An 11,993-nucleotide genomic window follows, 5' to 3' on the forward strand; every position below is an offset into this window, starting at 1 on the left:
TATTTCCCCACTTACGGTGTGTGGTTTTTGGGGTTTGTTTTTTTATTGCCTTTTCCCCTCCTCTTTTTCAACCGCAAGTGTTTTAGGGGGCAGAACAGAGGTGCAGCGGCGCAGGATGGAGCCGCGGAGTTTTCCCTTCTCTTTTTGGGGCGGTGCCTGCCCATCAATTGGCTCATTTTTATTTAATTGCCCTTCATCTAAGAGGCCTGTTGTAGATATGGCTTGGCCGCTGCAACTCTGTTCCTTTTGGTTTTTTTTAAGCAAAACACGATTTATTGAAGACATAGGGGGAAACACAAAACATGACAGCTCCTGGTTTAAGTATATAAAAAGCAAAACAATTCACAGTACATTTAATGGTGGCTGTGATACATTTAAACAGGATGTTTTAAGTCCACCCTACCCCTTCCTAGAATTTAAAACAAGGAAAAGAAATGACAGAAATACCCTTTTATTAATTCACAAAACTGCAACTAGAGGTGTCTACAGACAATGTCTCCAAAGTGTCTGGATTGTAGCTTTTAACATGTGCTGCACAAGAATGTCTTAATCCAGACAAGCTGGGATTAAGTCACTGAAAGTGTTGCTGGATATTCTCCATTTGCTCCCCCATGCTGCTGCTTGATTTTTGAAATTTCATTTTCCAGCTCTGACAGGGATATTCCATTGCAAAGTGATCAAGAAACTCTATATTCTTTTACAGTCATGGGACAGGCTATACAAGTAAGAAGCTCTAGTAGTAGTTGTGTCAATTTTTGTCAACTATTTTTGTTCTATATTGACACCTGCTGACCATTTCTTCTGACTAGTCAGTTTTACTGTATTGGAACTTTATGCATTAGTTGGTCAAATATCTCTCTATATATAGATATATTAATTGGCCAAATAAATGTAGGATTTCAGTCAGAGCTCCTTCAAGGACTTAAAGAGTATGTGTTTTATCTATGCATATGTTATCTATGTGTGTATATATGTGCCTGTATTTGTACACATACACATTTACAAAACTCCACTAACTACTGGACTGCTCATGTCTGCTGAAAGAAGCTTTCACAAATTTATTCAGAGCATAAAAGGTTTCTGCCATTTCAGACATGTGCAAAATTAAGTGTCTAGAGAGTCACAAACAACTGTGAGAAAAGCTTTGTGTACAGGAGTGATGCCTCCTGTGATTACTGCCCAAGGAAAGAGGCCATGGGGTCATCAGGTCTCTGCCTTTTCATTCTGTAGGCCTCCATCTCCTCCTCTGTTGGCTCCCTGCCTTCATACTGGCTGTTGTAGGGTCTCTTCCTCTCATCTAACTGCATGATTTCTTTGATGTGAAGTCGAGCCTCTTCAGCATTTAGAGCCTTTTTTAGTTTTTCTTTCTTCTTTTTCTCTTCACCCTCACTGTCAGAATTTGAGCTCTTCTTGTTCTTCTTATTTTTCTTCCCTTTCTCTTTCTCTTGGTGGATCTCCATCAGTGTTTTGGGTTTTGTCATGTGTTCTTCCTCCTCAGGCTGCTCTTCCATTAAACTTGCCTCTGTATCAGCAATTTCTTTCCCAGTTTCCCCTGTACAGTAGGAGTGCTTGACAAAGGAGTGACAGCACTTGTAACCCCACCTGCCTTTCCAGTAGGAACCCCAAATACATGTATGGTTGTTGATCTTCACATCCTCCTCATACTTAGAGCAAGCAATAGCTTTCTGCTGCCCTTTGATGACTGTTCCATGCCTAGAATACTGCACATAATCTTCTGTTGGAGCTAACAGCAGTTCAGCTGGGGGGGCATCTAAATGTTCCTGTCCTCCGTACTTCTCTAGGATGTTTTCTTTCTGCTGGGCCTTCAAATCTTCTTTTTTCGCTTTGAAGGATTTATAAAGGAGCTCTAATTTTGTAGGCTCTGCTTGAAGATGAACTTCAGAGCCTTTGTCACAAGCCTCCCAGGCAAAGAGCTGAGTCTGTGCCATTGAAATGGCATCGCCTGTGTAGCGAGCAAAGTTGTCACCTGCATAACCAACTTCATCTGGATTCTTGCCTGTGGTGCCATAAGGGTTCTCCCTCATTGCTCTTGTTTTGGGATCATAATAAGCAGAGTTTGGATCTAGGTTCCTCAGGTATTTAGCAGTATCTTCCCGAATACGTAAATTTCGGACTGTGATGCGTCTTTTGGAGTCGAAGTTCTGCCCAGACGTATCAATGTCTTCTGCGTGTTTGTCTTCATCTTCACTGCTATGATCTCTTTCTGTCTGTGAATTTGATCCCTCTTGTCCCCTCTGGTGTCTTGGGGAGTTCAGTTGCTCCAGCTTCCCTGATGCCAGCTCCTCCTGAAGCTTCTGTGCTTTCAGTGCACATTTGGCCAAATCAACCTTGGAATATTCCTCAACAGTTTTCATGTGCTCCTCTGGGTCATAACCATTCCACCGGTCTCGCTTCCCATCGTAACCAAACATCAGCTGAGGCTGCACGTGCTCATCTGGGGCAATATTCATGCCTGTGTGTTTGGCTCCAGCTTTCCTGGGTCTCTCCATGCAGTCTCTCTTTTTGTGTGTCAGTGCCCCGCAGTTCTCACAGGCTCCTTTGCGGTACCTCGTGGCCGCAGGGTGCTCCTCAACGCTTCGTTTGTACCAATCTCCAGAGGAGCTGTACTGCTTCTGCTTCTCTGGCTGAGGTCTCTGATGCTTCAGTGTGGGTCTCTTAGAAGGATCTATGTACCATGGTACTGAGGAGATGTACTCAGGAATGTGAGGGTTGATATCTCTTCCTTCTTCATCCACTTCAGCAGGTGCATTTCCAAGTTTTCTCTGCTCTTCTAATTCTTTCTTTTTCCTCCAATCTTCCCTCGTCATCCTCTTTGGTTCCTCCAGGCTCACGTTATTTGCCACTCCTGCATCTGAGAACATTTTGGATTTCTTCCTGCTGGGCCACAGCACCACCCCACAACACCCCTCTCCCCTGTGGGCCTGTGGCTCTCCTCCCAAGATTATTTACAGCAATTAATTTTAAGTTCTTAACTATGTCCTATAACCTTGAATTTTATCAGCAGCAGTTATTTAGATTACAAATAATTAGATAACAGTAAAAAAAATTTCACAGCTGAAGCAGACAAAGCCTGAACAGGCCCTGACAGCCTCTCCAGGTCAGGGTGGTGGCTGCAGCCCTCCTGCAGTGCCAGCTGTGGTTCTGGTAGAGCAGGGATCCTGCAGAAGGGTGGAGTTTTCCTCTGAAGGTCCAGTGGAGGCCTAGAAGGGTCTGGTCTCCCTCTGGGAATGCAGTGGGAAAAGGTGGCTGTGGTGTTCCAAACCTCAGATTATATCCAGGTAGGAATGCTTGGCTCCTCCCCCTGCGTGGAGCTTCTCACAATGGGATGATGTAATTTTATCAGCCATGCAGTGACACTCAATGGCCCATTAACAGAAGATAATTCGTAATTAATGGCCCATTAACAGAAGAGATCTCCTGGAGGGAGGATGGGTCCTGGAAGACATAAAGAAAATTGCCCCACCTGTTTTTCACAGCTGGTGATAGAACACATACTCCTGGTTACATCTTGCATTGCAATTTAAGACAGTTAAATATCACTTTTCTGCATTGTAAGATGTATAGTTGCTTTCTTTTAAGAGATGACTCTGACTAAAACATCTGTGATGAAACACTGGTAAACACTTGTTTGTGGATAAAGAAGGTACAGGGTGTTCACCCTTGATTTTATCAAAGATTCTGTTGCTTGTTACAATCTCTGCTGTTTTGTCTTCCATAGACAACACAGAAGAGTCAGTGATGATTCTACATTATGGCTGTTATTGATTGTGAGCTGTTTCAGTGCTTTTCTTTGTTTCATTCTGCTGTCATAGTTACATGACTATCTAGAAAGGTTTTATCTCAACTCCCTAACAACATGGTTACATGGTGTATTGATTAAGTGACGTGAATTTACTAATTTTATAACAGGCATCATTCATAAGATGTTATTACTGTATTTATAGCCAGCTTCATATATGCTTTAACCTCTCTTTGTGTAATTATCTAAAAGACACATGTCATTTCAAGATCCTTTTTTCTTCTCTAGCCACTTATGTATCTCAGACCAGCTGAGCTCTCTGGCTGGTCCCTGCACTGGCTCTATGGTTTAACCCCATGCTGGGTTTAAGTTTTTTTTTTTTTTGTTTTTTTTTTTTTAATATTTATTTATTTTTATTTTATTTATTTTTAATTTTTATTTATATTTATTTATTATATATATTTTTATATATTTAAGTTATAAACTTAAAATAAGTTTAAGTATTTTTCAGAGTTCCAAGAAAAGCTACCTGAGCTCCGTTGAAAGCTTTTACCAAACTGCTAGTTTAGTGGTTTTTCCCAGTTATTATAGAAGCACTCCAGTAGTTTGCTGTGTTTGAAGCATCTCTGTCCTGAAGGAAACTTCAGAGGGATCCAGCTACTGGATGATGTGATTAGTCCTTAACCCCAAGGCCTTTACTCATAACTGCTATTTTGAGGAGCCTTGTTTTAAAATGTGTTTAGGGAATTTCCTCCCAATTGGAGCCTGGGTAGTGGCCAGGCCTGGGGTCTACCTGGATGAATTTGCCAAGAAACTCAGATGTTTTCTGCATCAAAAGTAAATTCAGGTCACTTTGACTTGACAATTTGACCCTTTATATATGACAGCTGAACCTATTTTTACAGCAAGCTTGGAAATTATTATCTGGAAATAATTATCCAAGCCCTCACTAAATTGAGGTTTGTCAGCTGTTTGCAGACTCTGGGATGATGGTGCAGTATTTCAGAGATTCCTAATTACCTAATTTCACAATTATTATCAATTATGTGTATTATCTGAAATATTCTTAATTGTTGTATCTGACTTATTCGTGATTGCTGTCAGTTTCTTGTTCACTACATGTTTTGTTTTGCCTTGATGTTTCTTCATGCTCATAACCAAAGATATGCATCTCATTAAAAAAATTAAAAATAAGAAGAAGGGGAATTTAGTGCCTTAAGAACATCCAAATAATGTGATATGTACATTAGAAGTTTAGACAACAAATAATTTTGAACAGTGCAATATTTGCATTAGAAATTTGGAAAAAATGTCATCAAATCTAAATCCCAATTGAGTGTGCCAGCAAAGCCTAATTGATTAATTGGCTTCAAGAGAGGCTGTGCTTGTGTTTTATCAGCAGCAGGTTCAGAGCAGTCACCTGTTCATTCCACCAGACACCAATTGCCTCTGAGAAAATGAGGCCCAGTGGAAAGAGAAATAACCTAATCACCCTGCAGCCTTCAGGGCCAGAACAGGAACAGAAGTGGGACTGCCAAGACACAGCTGTGTCTGCAAACTACAGAGGCAATTTGTAAAAAAAATTGTAAAAAAGTCTGATCTCATCATCAAGGTACAGTGTTCCTACTACCCTTCTTCAGCTATTGCCTGTTCCAGGATCCAGGAGGACAATCAGTGATGTCAAAGATCAACATTTCCAGCTAACGGACTTTCTCCTGAGTCTCACCTATTTGGACTTTAAAACAATGGCCATTTATTTCCTTTTCCCTAAGAGATGTTGGGCATTACTCTTTTGTTTGCTCATGCTGGGAAACCCTGTGTCAATGACTTGATAGAATTTGATTAATTTTGATGATTGTAAATGGTCTTTTATGTATCTTATCCCATATCTAATAGATAACCAGTGATAATCTTAATGAGACAATACCATCACAAGAGCAAGCTGTTTTAACATCAGAACAGAGCCTTATTTAAATTAACAAAAAGGGTGAGATGTCATAGACAGGAAGAAGAATTATAAAACAAAGGCCCTATGAAATCAGGCCTCCCTCTGCTAAAACTGCCAAAGCTGGCCTGTCATTTCTTCTAAGTGCAGCTAACAAGCAATTTGCAAGTTCCCATGAGAAGCTATTTTGTAAATGAGAAGTTTATTTAACACAACAATCTATTCTGAGGGAGAAAAACAAATGCACCTGTGTAAACAATGAAATTTGTCCCATGAGAACCCACAAAGGAAAAATGTAAACATATCTAGAGAGAGAACATTTGATAGCTATATACAATATGAATGAACTGAGTTTTGCTGTATTGCTGACCAATTAGGTTTAACACAGTGCTTTCTGTGATATTCTGATATTTCCTACAAATATGAGCTTGGTGAATAAAAAATTGTCTTTCTGCATGAAGAAAATGGAGTCTGGGCTGATTTATTCCATCAGTAGAGATGCAGCAAAAGAATACAAGTCAGCAGCAATTAGGAAGGTTAAAAAAGAGAAAGAGAAAAAAGAAATCCCAGCCAAATCCCCTTTCATGTGTCCAGCCTGTTTACATTCTGGGCTAGAATAATGCTGATCTGACTCACTGCTGGCATTAATGAAGTTTGCACCTCTGGGTGAGCAATTTAATTTATCTCAGCAAGCCAAAGCTCATTATAACTGTCCATAAATGCTATCAGATGAAAGCAGCATCCTTCAGCAACCTCAGGGATTAAAGCAAGGAGGATTCAAGTGCCAAGGCTTCCGCTGCAACGACTGCAGTCAGAGCGTGTGCTGGAGGCTGAGGAAGCACAATGCCTCAATGACTGCTGCAGATCTCTGTGTGGAGACAGTGATCTGAGCCTCTGGAGGTGAGCAGCTCCCTTTTCTCCCCTCTGTCTCTCCAGACATCTCTCCTCAGGGTTCATCAGGCCCAGTGGCAGCTGGAGAGAAATGGGGGGTCTGGGGGTTCCATAGGCTGGGCACAGCTGGTTTCTCTGCTCCAGGGAACAGGAGGCTCCTCGGAGGGGCACTGCAGCATGGAGGCACAAAAAGAGACAGGATGGGAGGAGGAAAACAGCTGATTGTGTCCTGCTGGATGTGGAAACCTCCTTGGCACGCACATCCTGTCCTGGGCTGCATCCAGCTGCTGGAGCTGCAGCTCCCGGGCTGTGCTGGCCTTGTCCTTGTCCCTGTGCTCACCTCGCTCCGGGTGGAGCAGTGCAGCACCCACACACGGTTCCCACGCTGCCCTTGTGCCAGGGCTGAGCTCCAGCACACAGCAGCAGCTGAGGGGACAGGGCAAGCCCAGCTGAGCCCTCCCTGGCAGAGGTGCTCAGAGGAAATGGCTTCTTCAGCAGCAGGAGTGAGCCCCACTGCCTTCACTTTGGAAATCATGCAGTTTTGTAATTCTGTTTCATGAGGAGGTGAGGTGGACAAGGGATTAACAGAAATAAACTTTTCATTTCTTTACCATTTAATTTAAAAATTAACTGCATATCCTGTCACTATAAGACACGAAAAAGCACTATACGGTCACACTGCTGTTCTCAAGGTAAAGAGGGCAGTTTATTTTCTGACTCCAGCATTTATAGATTTCCAAAAGCGACAGTGGACTGGGGGGTGACAGTGCCACCTCTCCAATGACACTGGACAAAGCAACAGTCCATCAAATTTCTCCTCCTCCATAAAAGAATGCAAAACAATAAGTTATTTACAAAAGCATGTGAGAAAGTTCATTACAAGAATGTAAACATCAGAAAGCTTAGAAAATCTTAAAAAATATCAGGGTGACAATATCCCAAACACAAATTGGAGAACAAGCAGTTTTTAAACTCTTCCCTTCTGCAGGCCCAGCACAGTGAGGAGCATCCTGCAGGCTGTGTGTGCCTGTGGGGCTGCAGGGAGCTGGGAAGGTCCCTGAGGGATGGGCTCAGGTGAGGCTTTGCCTCTGCAGTGCCCTGATGGGTTCCAGCCCCACCTTGGCTTTTCTCTGCTCCTGCTCCAGGGAAGCACTGAAGCACAGAGCCAGAACCTGCCAGGGCCCTCAGACAGCAGCAGAGGCGGTGGTGCTGCAGAGAAACCCAGGTGTGAAAAACACCAATCACTTGCTCTTGGAATTTGAAAAGTTTAATATTAATAAAAAGGTTATTAAAATAGGAATATAATTAGAGTAATAAAAATTTGGACAATTAGGATTTAGGACAATATGAGACAATAAAACCAAAGAGTTACAGACAGTCTGGGTACCTCTTTCTGGGCAAAATAAGCCCTAATAAGGACCCACGTTAACCCTTAAAAGCAACAGCCCGTTGCATATTCATACACCTCATACATGATTCGTAAATTCCATTCAGACAAAGGATTCTGTCTGGTCAGTGTCAGCTTCTTCCTCTGAATCCTGACAGCATCTTCAGGGCTGAGGACGCAGGAAGAAGTTTGTTTCGTCTGATAAGGGAGGAATAAATTATTTTTCTCTGAAAGATTTAGGTGTCCTGTGGCTGCTGTCTCAGTGTGAGTACCTTATTCCTCTCTTTAAAAAAATGTATCTTACATAGCATAGTTTCTATTTTAACATTATGTTATAACCTAAAACTATATTTAACACACTACTTAAGAAAATTAATACAGCATAACTTTCTAACATAACACATAAAATATTAATTTTAATATTTGGGAAAAGCCAATCATAAAATACGCATTTTTCACACCAGGTCTTGATCCAAGACACAGCCACCCTGCCCAGTCCTGCCTGGGCAGGACTGAGCTTTTCTGCCTGCTGTACCCCAGAAAGCCTCAGCACACAGAGGCAAGTGTGTGCATTTTCATCATGGTAAAACCCACTGACCAGATATTGGGGTTCTCACGGATGCACAGCAGGTGGATGTGCTAAGCCTGCGATTTTGGGACCATAATTGTCAGTAAATTATTGATGCTGTGGCAGAAGGTTGCAGCTAAGGAGGCTGATTCTAATTTCACATGATTTCTCCAAGGACTGCAGTGGAGAAATGCCTCCTTCCAGAAGAGCACAGTGAGATGCTGTTCTCTTGTCACCATCATATTTTCAGAAAAATCTCTTTGCCCAGAATTTTCTCCTGGGAAGCTGAGAAGCCTCAGAGAAAAATGAAAACAATAATTATCTGATTTGCTTCTTCTGTGCTTTGCTCCTTTGGAATGTGTTTGGGCATTGTTTACCAACAGGTGATTGTTTTATTGGCTTCTGCTGTGAATTGTTTTGACTCAATGGCCAGCTGGGGCCAAGCTGTGTCAGACTCTGGACAGAGTCACGAGTTTTCATTATTATCTTTTCAGCCTTCTGTAAGTATCCTTTCTGTATTCTTTAGTATAGTATAGTTTGGTATTCTTTAACATAATATAGCAACATAAAATAATAAATGAGCCTTCTGAGAACATGGAGTCAGATTCATCATTCCTTCCACGGACAGGGTCACAGAAAATACAACATTCTGTGCACACCTGGAATCTGGCCCCACGCCATTCACTCGTGCTGCATCCTCAGCCTCTGCTGCTGGGGCTGTGCAGGGGAAGAGGCTGCAGAATTCCCACAGCCTTTGTGGGAATGATGCTCTGTGCTGGGAGGGTTTTTTCAGTCTGCTGCCAGTGCGAGGAGCGAGCTGCCATCCACTGAGCTTCAGTCAGCCCTTGACAACTGCCTCAATTTGTCTGTGATCAAAACAGCAGCGCAGGGAGCTGCAGCTGGGAGTGGCAGCTGTGTCTGAGGGCTTCTGCCAGATCTCTTCCACCTGCTGCTCTAGCTGTCAAATCTAAATGTCATTGACTGTGATACAGGCTCAGTAAGTGTCACCAGGAGGCACAGCACGCCTGGTACGTGTGATGCAGGTGGGATATCTTGTCTGTGTGTCCCTCTGTGTGCATCCTAGCACGCTGCATGCAAGGGTGAAGAAAAGGCAGAGCAGAGGCAGGAGGAATCTTTGGAGTTCCCAACAAATGCAGGCAGATGGATCAAGGCCAACACTTGCTGTAGAGCCAGGGTACCAAACTGCAGAGCCCTGAAAGGGGGTGTGGGGGTGCCAGCACCCCATGGGGCTGACTGCAGCCCCACAGCTGCTCCCCAAGCCCAGTCCTTGCCCTGGCCTGCAGCTGGGGGAGCAGGGGGGCTCCAGGAGTGTGGGGGGCTCCAGGAGTGTGGGCAGCACCAGCAGAGCAGGAGAGGGGCATGGTGGCACCAGGTCAGGGCCAGAGCTGGAATGGGGAACCCCAGGTGTGAGCACCTCACCAGCAGCCAGCCCCTGGCCACCAGTGGGGTCTCGGGAAGCCCTGCCCTGCAAGGTGAAGCTTTTGTTGTCCTGAGCCTCTGGGGTTCTGTCCTGAGATAGCCCTGGGAGCTGGCACAGGCAGCTCCCAAGACAAGAAAACTGCTGCCAGTTGGCATTTTTTATCTTTTGCCTCGTCATTGTTCAAATGTCCTTGAGAGCAGAGAGGGAGTGCTGGAGCCTTCGTAGAAATAAAGGACAAGGAACAAAGGGCCAGGCAGGGGAGCTGGCACTGCTCCTGCTGTGGCACATCCTCCTCAGCCCCTTTCAGGAGATCAGGGGGGACTGCAGGAGGCTGGAAAAAGCAGGAGAGCAGCTTACAGGGAGGTGCAGGGCTGCTGGAAAGCTGAGTGTCTGGCAGAGAGAATTACAACAGCTACCTCGGTGGCCTGTGCCCAGCTCTGCCTGTAAATCACAAGTCAGCACTATTCAGAACAGCAGCAAAACTCACATTTGGAGAGCTTGATGGAAAATAGGCTAGAGCAGCAAGCAGCAATTCCACTGGGAAAAATAGTTTTGTCTAGCTAATGCTCCCTTGGTGTTGTGCAGCAGTGTCCTGACCACTCTGAGGGTCATCCCTGAACTCTGGGATCCATAGAGCCTCCCTTTGGACCAGCATCTACCTTTGGTTCCATCCACCACAAGAACCCTGACAGCTGTGAGCATAAATCACTGAAAGAAGGAAGGCTAGGAAAGCTCCTACGAAGAGCAGTAGAAGACAGAAGATTATTTTGGCTGCTTCTTTCTGATCTGGGGTGTGGGACATGCCCACACATGTATTTCTCAGAGCTGACCAACAGCAAACAAAGGGTGAAGCTGTGCTGTGATCTTGCCGTGCAACTGGACATGATTTCCTCCTTGTTCCCACCGCAGCCACCCCAACACCCATAAATCTGCCACACACCATGTGCAGCTCTGTCCTCCTGCCTCCTTTCCTGTCTTTGTGCTCCTCTTCCTGAGCAGCCCCAGGCACTGCCAGGGTCAGGGCAGCCCAGCCTGGAGCGTGGTCCTGCAGGACAGAGCCATGCAGAGCTCCTGGAGCCCAGCTCACACTGGGATTCCTGCAGCCAGGAAAGGCCCTGGGGATGCCCGGGTGTGCTGATCCATGGGCCAGCCAGAGCTGTCACAGGGCTGGCAGTGCCCTGTGCTGGGTTTTGCTTGGCTTGGGAATGACACAGAGATTTCCCAGCACACTGATTATCCAGATGGTTTGTGTTTTCTTTTTGGGCACGGATATTTTTCTGTTTTGGAGCCTGTCTGATTTGCTCCCTTGAGCAGTCACGCTGCAGTCGCTGTGAGCTGTTAGGGATGGGCTCACCAAGACCAGACAAGCGAGGTGTGGATTCTCTTGTGCTCTGCACGCACAAAATGGCACCGAATCGGCATTCCCGATGGAAATGGGAGTGTTCACACATTGCCAGTGTGATATCTGGGAGCCGAACAGGGACCCGGGCAGTGAGCTCATACAGGAGGCTGCTGTCTGCTGGCAGAAAGAGAGGCTGGATCCAGCCATGTCTGCACACACTGCCTGATTTATTTGCCTTTAGCTGCAGGATTAGAGCTCAGTTCCTCCCTCCGACCTCTGCACATCCCGTGCCTCCTCCCTGTGGCAGAGAACTCCCCGCAAGTGTCAGGATTTCCGCAATATAAACCGCAGAAGGAACTGAGGGAAATGATGCTCCTGCAAAACTGCCATTTCAACCGTGTCCCAGGAAGGACGCAAGCAGCGTGTTCGCTCGAAAGGAATCATTTAGAAAAATAATAATAATAATTAAAAATAATAAAAATTTAAAAAAAAAAGGAAAGAAAAAAATATATAAAAGGCGGGGTGGTTGAGAAGATGTGAAGCTGCTCCGCGGGGCCCGGGGGAGCGGGCCGGGGGCTGCCCCAGCTCGCCGCCCCGCCCGCCGCCGCTCCGCGCTGCCCCGCCCGAGCCGCTCCGCCCCCGCCGCGCCCCGGCCCTTC

At 45.1% G+C, this 11,993-nt stretch overlaps 1 protein-coding gene across 1 annotated transcript; it reads right to left on the bottom strand.

Moving 5' to 3' along the window:
* Positions 1 to 454: 454 nt before the first annotated feature.
* On the bottom strand, positions 455 to 4,014 carry LOC135286607 (pre-mRNA-splicing factor SLU7-like). The gene has a single exon (XM_064399683.1). It carries the CDS (start codon positions 2,880 to 2,882, stop codon positions 1,173 to 1,175), a length of 1,710 nt encoding a protein of 569 aa, XP_064255753.1. The 5' UTR covers positions 2,883 to 4,014; the 3' UTR covers positions 455 to 1,172.
* Positions 4,015 to 11,993: the final 7,979 nt, after the last annotated feature.

This window comes from Passer domesticus, chromosome 27 (assembly GCF_036417665.1).
Source record: "Passer domesticus isolate bPasDom1 chromosome 27, bPasDom1.hap1, whole genome shotgun sequence".
NCBI lineage: Eukaryota > Metazoa > Chordata > Aves > Passeriformes > Passeridae > Passer > Passer domesticus.